Here is a 9606-nt window from a genome sequence, read left to right as displayed (position 1 = left end):
ATCATCCATAAATTAAATAAATTGGTAAACTATAGTAGTTTTTGTATATACAGATTCATAATTGCAATGACATTGACAGGTTTCTCACCTACATGGTGGGCCATTACATGATGTTTCATATCAACAGATCATGCTGATTTATATCAGAGTGAGGGAATAGAAGAGGCTTCTCACATGAATGACGGGACATTATATGTCTTAATATAAACAGATCATAAAGATTGATAATCACAGTGAGGCTATTATACGACTTATTTATTTGATAAGTTATTACTTATTATAATAATTTAAAATCAAGACATTTATGAGGCTTCTCATTTGTCTGACAGTCTGATATATGTCTTCACCAACCAAAAGCTTATATTGATTTATAATCATAGTGAGGACATTGACAAGGTCTCTCGTTTGTATGACTTCAAACCAAAATATTTTACTGCTTTATAATCACAGTGAGGACATTGATGAGGTCTCTCGTTTGTATGACTTCAAACCAAAATATTTTAGTGCTTTACATGAAATTTCATATTAACAGATCATCCTCATTTATAATCACAATGAGGACAATGGTGAAGCTTCTCATCTGTATGAAACGTCATTATATGATGTTCTATCCTTCTAAATTGTTCGGAATCATAATCATGAAATTAATGAGGCTTCTCTCCAGTGTGACAAGCCATTATATGATTTTTCATATGTTCCAATCGTACTGATTTATGCTCACAGTGAGGACACTGGTGAGGCTTCTCACCTGTATGACGGCCCATTATGTGATGTTTCATATCAACAGATCGAACTGATTTATAATCACAGTGGGGACACTGATGAGGCCTCTCACCTGTATGATGGGCCATTATATGATTTTTCATACTCTTAGAATATACAGATTTAAAATCACAATGAGAACATTTATGAGGTTTTTCATTTGTATGACGGGCCAATATATGACTTTTCATACCAAAAGCTTTTACTGATTTATAATCACAGTAAGGACATTGATGAGGCTTCTCACCTGTATGACGGGCCATTATATGATTTTTAATATGAACAGATCGTGCTGATTTAAAATCACAGTAAGGACACTGATGAGGTTTTTCAAGTGTATGATGGACCATTATATGTCTTTTCAAACTTCCAGATTGTACCGATTTATAATCACAATGGGGACATTGATGAGGCTTCTCATTGCTATGATGAGCCATTATATGATTTTTCATTTCAACAGATTGTACTGATTTATAATCACAGTGAGGGCATTGATGAGGCTTCTCACCTGTATGACGAAACATTATATGACTTTTCAAATTAACAGATCGTGATGATGTATAATCACAGTGAGGACATTGATGAGGCTTTTCACCTGTATGACGAGCCATTATATGATTTTTCATATTTCCAGATTGCACTGATTTATAATCACAATGAGGACACTGATGTGGTTTCTCATCTGTATGACGAGCCATTATATGATGTTTCATATCAGCAGAATGTATTGATTTATAATCACAGTGAGGACATTGAAGAGGCTTCTTACCACTATGATGGATGGTTATATGACTTTTCATCGTTTGAGATCGTTCTGATTTATAATCACAATGTGGACATTGATGAGACTTCTCACTTCCTTGGCAACTTTCCTTGGCACCTACAAGCAATAAATTATCAGATTAAAGAAACTGTTCATTTGGATTTGATTAAATATATTCTTATTTTAATATTTTGGCAGAAAAATATTAAATAATAATAGTAGAATATATAAAAACATGGGTATAGGTTACCATGCACTAACTAACTCTATTTGTAAGGGGATAGCCTCCCCTACCAAAAAATAATATATTATTATGTTATTGAATAATTATAAAAAATTGAAGTTACTTCTTAAAATATTGTTGCCTAAGCTTATAAAGGTTATATAAATTAATAAAGCCTAGCTTAAGGTTATATAAATTAATGATTCTTTTAAAAAGTACATTAAAATTCATAAGATATAATGATAAAAATAAGAACAAAATTAGGATGTTATGATTTCTAAAATTATTTATGTAGTAATCATGAAGACTTTTAATACTCGACACCATGCTAGGTAGTACATTGATTCCAAACTGATGATTTATGACATCAGAGATCAGGGTCAATTTCCAAACCTCTTCCCTAAACATGTAGCTCCTGCATAACCCGAGATAGTTCATTACAATTTTCTTACCAACACTTCAATCAACAGTCATCTACATTACTTTCAACTTAACATAGCCTCTATTACAAGAAGCAAAGTATCTTCAAACGATCTCATAGCTTTATTTTCTCATTGTGCTCAAAATTCATTACCACAGAAGATTAAAAAGTAAAACACCCACTTTGAGGTTTAAGAGGAGTCAATAATCATGACACTCACCACCAAAATTAATAAAAAGATGAAAACTTTTATCTATTTCTCCCTTTTTTCCTACGTATACCACCTGCACCTCCTTTTAAATCACTAGACACCATAGACTTCTTTTTTCTATTCCAAAAAACTATCTAAAGCCTCCAAATCATCAGGCAATGGTGAAATTCTAAATAATATATGTTTGATGAGCTTCACTATAAAAAAAAGGATCGCAATACCTAAAGTCAAACCTCAAGACTTAAAACAATCAGAAGGCTACAGAGGGCAGGCCACAGGTTCAAGGATGGAAAATAGTGAAGAACTCACAGTCAAATCGTCGCGTCCCTGACATATCTATTAGAGGAGCCAATATTAAATATGCATGTAAGATACTGACTATGAAGAAGATTCTAATCTAAGTGTGAAAATCATAAACAGGAGGGAACACTAAAAAAAAAATATTAAGGGTAGAAAGGAAAATAAAAAGGACAAATGAATAATTTTGGAAAAGCTTATTTTGAGAACAAATGCATATAAATAGAAAATAAGATATAGGTACGACTAAAGAATTAAATGTTGAAAAGGTAATAGAAAGGCTGGTTAAGTTTACAGATTTAACTAATGATCTAAGACTATAAAAATATGTTAATCACTGAAAATATAATTACTGAAATGTGGCAAGTAATGAGTATAGAAAGAATTAAAATAAAAAAGGTAGATTGGGAAAGTATTTAATGCAGCAAGGATTTATAAAAAAAATAAATTGAGTTCATGGAAATGAGAAGAGATGTGGAGATATGAAGTTGACACGTTGACTGCCGCTGGATTACATCAAAACAAGCCCAAGGTGCCACTTTCTTTTTTTTACATTTTAGCTTTTTGTTTAAGAAAAAAAAATGTACTAAACATTTGATGAATGCCACTTAAGAGAAATTGAGCTTTTTTTTAAGCACTGTTTACATCACTGGCCATGGCACAGGGCAAGGAAAAATCTATGATTATCTATTCTCTGCCGCCACCATAAAGTTGTGTTTTGGGAAATCCCCGGCTTAGGGAAATAGGAGGTTTGAATAAATACTGTAAAATTATAAAATGTGAATTTCAATATTTAGTGTTAATTAATTTTAAAATTGATTTGAAGACTGTAATGCTAAGCACCAATGATGGGGATGCCGCACATCCAACTCCCGTGGTAACACCTATCCCGTGTTTTCGCCTCCAATACCTATTCCATTCTCTCTCCCAAAAATCCGACTTATTGGCCTACATCCCTCAAAAAGCACCCTGATATCTTTGACATATTTATCACCTCCCAGATTTCTCCCTCTCAAGCCATTCTTGAATGCATGGACGACCTTTCATCAGATCATAGTCAAGTTCTGCTTTTTTTACATTCAAGCTTTGTATTTAAGCTCTCCACTCCTTCATTGATAACAGGAAGAGTTGACTAGAACAAATGTTAATGTGACATCAAAACTAAACTGGACTTAAAACATTAAACTGAAAACAAAACAAGACATTAATGAAGCTATTGAAAAACTCACATCATCAATGAGACCGAGTATAACTGACAACATATTGACTCATTGTCTCAATAACAATAAACAAACTAACATCATCCTATCGCCCTATCTATCTATTACCAATCATGGGCAAAATCCTAGAAAACTCATTTTAAAACGCCTATTAATTGTATCCCAAACTCTCCAATCCCACAGCCCTCGAAGAATGGTGTCGTAATTGGAGGATTAAAATAAATCCCATCAAATCATCTTTACCCTTCATCGTAAACCTACCGACTGCCCTACAGATTTATTTAATGATGTTGCTCTTACCCCTTTCCAACAGATCTGCTACCTTGGACTACATTTAGAAGAACGACTAACCTGGAATCCTCACATAAGACTGAAAAGACAGGAAACTGCATGTCGATTTCGACTATTACAGCACTTACTAGACAAACGGTCTAAACTTCCAACTCATTACAAAAGACTGATCTACATGACTGTAATAAGGCCAATCTCGACATATGGAGTTGAGCTTTAAGGCTCCACTAAACCTACGAATTCCTTTCATATCCAATCCTTACAATCCAAAATCCTCAATTCTCCTTACTTTGTCACAAATAAAATCATACATAAAGACCTTAATGTTCCCTATGTAACCAATCTAGCCCGAACCATATATCACTCCTTTCATTATAAACTCCCAGCCAAACCCACTAGTTTCTAACCTTGCATCCTATACCATTCCTGACAATCCTCCAATGCGCCTGAAAAGAAGATGGCAACAATGGGTAGTTTCTATACACGCCTGTAATACTCCATTTTAACTAAGATCAAATTTACTCAATGTAATATATAATATATAGTTGTCAATTTCAATAAAGATAATAAAAAAATTTATTTGAAATATTTTTTAAATTTAAAATTATAATCAAAACATAGTTTTACTTAAAAAATTAATACATTTCTAATTAGTTGTAATTACATAATTATAACCAACTAAAAATGATCTATTTTACTCTTAACAGTTTATTTTAATCCTCTGTTTTGGACCTCAGGCCATTATTAAGGGAAATTTTTTTTTATTAAGTATATTTTTAGTATAATAAATTTTAGACCTCTTTAAAAAATGAAAATCCAATAACAATTATAATGAATATGCAGTATACTTATAAGATAATATAACTGATTGTAAAGTATAATTCTATAAGTTACAAATATAATTATAATTCTTAGTAATTATAAGTAGTTGTCAATTTTTACCATAATTATCTATTTTACTAATTTAATATATTTATTACTTAATTAATATTAATAATACTACTGACTAGAATTGATCTAACGTACTATCAACAGTTTATTTTAATCCTCAAAGGTTTTGGGCCTTAGGCCATTATCAAGGAGGCAACCTAAAAATTGCTTTCACGTTATTCCCATTCAACTTTCTCACATAATACCCATATTTTTCAATATACCTCAATTATTGATTAGTCAAAATTCATTAAAAAATTTCTTTCGTTTGGAGGCTAATTGCCCATGTCATGTAGTCTTCAAAAACAATGACAAATATGATAACAGTTTCATTGAGTCACCTGGATTGAAAAAAATTAATATTTATCAAGTTTATTACTAAATTAATTTTAAATAAATTTTCATATTTATTAATAATTAATGTATCATTATTAATATGAGCTAATTCTAATTGTAAGGAGGTAACCTCCCCTGCCAAAAAAATATATTATTAATATTTTTGAATAATTATAAAAAATTATAGCAACTTCTTAAAATATTGCAGCTTTATAAATTAATGGTTCTTTTAAAGAGTACATTAATGATTTTAATAAGATATACAATTTTTTTTTCAGATAAAGTCTGATTCAATGAAAATTTTGAATTTATTCCTTTCAGAGAATATGCCATGAGCATTCCAGTTTGAAAATTTTTTATTTTCCTAATTCTATACCCATAGAAAAAAAATATATGAGAAGTAATAGAATAAATAATATTTGATTTATAGTAAAGCACAGTTAGTCAGGAGAGAATTAGTGACAGTAGATAAGTTGTTATTTATATTATGGTCCATTTATGAAGAAAGATGCTACTAACGTGGATAAATGTGTCATGATTTGTGATAAATAGCTATGATAATAATTTTAGTTATAGAAGGCAATAAATTCTTGCCATTTATTTCATTGACTTAGAGCTGAGATATTTGTTGCTGTTGTTTTAATATTGGGCACGTAGCATCAGCATTCAAATTTTGAGGTAATTCCAGTAGCTGGTCCGTTTGAATTATTCTTAGATGTTCGAGTATTTGGCTCAGGAGGTGAGTTTAATTTATTTTTTATGGTTTGATAATATTTATATCCCCTTTGCCCAACTCACCCTCTAATAATTTTTAAACCACCTTCATACAGTGGCCTTTGCCACCAATCTCTAGATCTTCCCCTCCCATGTATATCATAAATTTTAAGACAAACCCATTTGGTTCACATAGCACATAAAGTTTTACTCCGTTTCTATTTCTTTTCCCCTTTATGGATCGTTGAAATACTAATCTACCTTGCCACAAAACCATTATAATTATTATTAATTAATAATCAATAATTATTTCGCGATCAGGGCTATATAGCAGATCGACTTTTTTGTTGAAATATTTAATCATTGGCCAAATTTTGTCTAATTGGTCCGAAGGATTTTCATCTTCTGAAAAATGCAATGCTCCTAATATTTGCAACAACTGATTGCGGCTCATTGACGAAGAGAAAACTTCATTTTTATATAAAAAACCTGTTCGCCAGTAATCACTGATTTTGGGCAATTTAAAATGACCCATATGAAAGAAAAGAGCTAAAAAAATGTCAAACTCATCCTTCGAAATTATTTTAAACTTTTTCACACGCAATAGTTTCTTAGCAGAACACGATACACTTTGGTCATAAGCATTAGAATTCTTCAAAATTAAGAGATATAAATCAACATTTAAAAAGTATTTGAAAAAGACAATTGGAGAATTTTCTGTGGGTACAATTTTGAGACCCGGTTGACCAGTGAATGGTATCTTTCCGAGGGTCCCACTGGGGTTGGGGTCAAGGTAGGTAGGACTTAAGGTCGAGAAACTGCTTTGTACACCTCCTAATATTTGTTCATTTTGTTTCTCTAAACTATATCCATCCTCATCCTCATCTTCATCTTCTGAGGAAGTGATTTATAAATTACTAACCACCTCCTCAAATTCATCGTCAGACTTCCAAGAATCAAACAATAATTTGTGCACCTCAGTCATTGAAGTGATTTTCTCTCTCCCTAACGCTCTAGACGAATCCAAAACCCTTTTCTACGCAGGAGGCTCACTATCATTATATTTTCTACTGAGACCAGGCCAATCCATTTCTCCTTCAAAAGCAAAGAACAATTAAATATGAAGATAAATGAATGTAAAGGGAAAAAGAATTGACTTACCAAAAAAATGTGGCACTTAAATCAAATCCAAACTGAAAAATTGGTTGTTCAATAAAAGTAACTGAACCTCATTAAAAAAATAAAAATGAAAGATATGAAAAACGCACACAATGCCCTACAGAGGAAAAATATAAGGCAAAATAGTATGTTCTTATAGAATGGTTGATTATGATGAACATTAAATAGTAGTGCACATAAAAAAATTGTACTTACCAAGGAAAGTCCTAAGATTTTGCTGCTAAGTCTATTTTGTAATAAGACCAATGACTCGAACCAATACTGCTGACATGAAGATGGTGGCAACACTAATGACTCGAACCAATACTGCTGACATGAAGATGGTGCCAACACTAAATGCACATGGAGGAAGGACTAAGGAAGGAGTAGAGAGAGCACTTACCAGATAAAAAAACCTAAGCCGTATATGTTATGGCTCTGGCACACAACACATGATTCTTTGTGCTATATATGGTACGGCCCAGGCAATCAATGTGTTAAGATTCAGAAACTCAAAAGACGGGATAAGAGGATACGTGGAAATATGTTTTTTCCCCTGTTTAGAACACCACCATTACTATAGCATCTACTCTAGATTAATAAGATAAATGTTCCTCACCTTCATCTGGAACAAGCAGTTCTTCTTCTTGTTTCAGATATGTTTCCTTTTCTGCTTGAATAACTGCACCTGCTGATATGAAAACAACATTAGGACAAGGCAGAGGAAACTCCTCATTATATTCATGTCAAATTCAATAAGATCATCCAAATTAACTTATATAAAAGAAAACAAAACTTTAACATATTAACTTTCTCTGTCAGTTAAAACACGGTAAAAAGATGGACAACCTTTTTATGGTTCAATTGTTTTTATTTGGTTCCAGATCTTGGCAGAAGAGTGCACTGCACCTGTACATCCAATGGTAGCAAAGAGAGCAAGTCAGATCTCTGTACCACAGAACCGTCAACTTGTACACATACTAATATTCCTCCCTCCTCCTTAGGCACTATTGAAAGTTGAAATCGAAATTCCAAATAAATAAAAAAAATATATAACTAATCTTTCTTTGAGATAAAAAAAAACAACTAATGAGTAGACATTCAACAATTTAATACTATTAAGGGGGGGGGGGAGAACCTGTACCACAACACTTAATGCATTACATAAAGGGATTATCTAAAGGTATACCAAAATCATGGGTAGCTCATTGGTAAGGCAATGGATTACTAACTACAAGGATCCAGGTTCGAATTTGGCTGAAGCCTCATAATGTGGGTACCCTTAATTGGATAAAAATCTGGCAGTCGAGAACGATTCTGACCAAATCACCTCCTTGCACAACTGTTAGTCTAGTAACAGTACTTCCTTACAAAATACTGGACCCCTGCACCCTTCATGGGTTGTAGCGGTACAGATTTAATTTTTTTTTTAATACAGAAATCATATAAAGATTAAAATGTAGATGAATACACCTTACGTATCAGACCCAACAATAAAATTAAAAATTATTTTAGTAAATTGAAGGACAAAATAGATACAAAAAATCAATCAGGATTGATATATATATAGGTGAAACTAAATAATTGTTGGGTGTAGAATGTATCAGTATACCAACGATATAAGGAACAAGGAGGACCCCAATAAAACAACACTAATGCAGCACACATCTAAAAACCAACATAAATTCAATTTTTATTATACAATAATTTTGCATAAAGAAAATATGTTTAAAAGAAAAATTCTTGAGTCTATTTACCCTTTTCAATAAAAGAATTACAATGGTGTATTAAACGAGCAAAAAATAATAAATCATCTGATTTCGATAAAACCACGAGTTTTCAAAAACTTAACACCAGAATGGGAACATTATATGCTGAATTTATTCAATAACATAATGGATACCGAAAAATCTCCAGAGGCTTGGTAAAAGTCATTACTTGGTTAGAAATATTGAATGAATAACACTTTTCCATGTTTCTTATATATTTTATTTCATTATAATGAAAACAACATTTCGGGGTCGTGACCCCATCTTCAGGTCTTTGCTATATTTTCCTCTTGCAGCATAATACCAAGATTTTGCAAGAATTTGCTATTAATAATATTCATACAGTCTTCATTCATAACCATATTTATCTTCTTAAAGTGATATCTTCTGCTGGAAGAGTTTTTTTGAAACTAATTAGAAATGTTGAATGAATAACACTCTTCCATGTTTCATATATATTTTATTTCAGTAGAAGATATTACTTCTATTTCATTACAAAATTTCAGTAGAA

General features: G+C 31.8%; 2 protein-coding genes across 2 annotated transcripts; both read right to left on the bottom strand.

The window, feature by feature from the left end:
* Positions 1–234: 234 nt before the first annotated feature.
* On the bottom strand, positions 235–9050 carry LOC136795753 (zinc finger autosomal protein-like). Its single transcript, XM_067047368.1, has 2 exons — positions 7946–9050; positions 235–1642 (listed from the first exon to the last, which is right to left on the bottom strand). Exon 2 carries the CDS (start codon positions 1560–1562, stop codon positions 645–647), a length of 918 nt encoding a protein of 305 aa, XP_066903469.1. The 5' UTR covers positions 1563–1642; positions 7946–9050; the 3' UTR covers positions 235–644.
* Positions 5929–7069, bottom strand: LOC136795754 (piggyBac transposable element-derived protein 4-like; the record flags this gene model as incomplete). Its single annotated transcript, XM_067047369.1, has 2 exons — positions 5929–6439; positions 6473–7069. Coding segments are annotated over 2 exons (771 nt in total), but the record flags the coding sequence as incomplete, so codon positions are not given.
* Positions 9051–9606: the final 556 nt, after the last annotated feature.

This window comes from Halyomorpha halys, unplaced genomic scaffold (genome assembly GCF_000696795.3).
Source record: "Halyomorpha halys isolate HHAL.00 unplaced genomic scaffold, Hhal_1.1 Scaffold2325.1, whole genome shotgun sequence".
In the NCBI taxonomy this organism is placed as follows: domain Eukaryota; kingdom Metazoa; phylum Arthropoda; class Insecta; order Hemiptera; family Pentatomidae; genus Halyomorpha; species Halyomorpha halys.
Note: the sequence above shows the minus strand (reverse complement) of the source record. Positions and strands in the feature narration are given on the sequence as shown.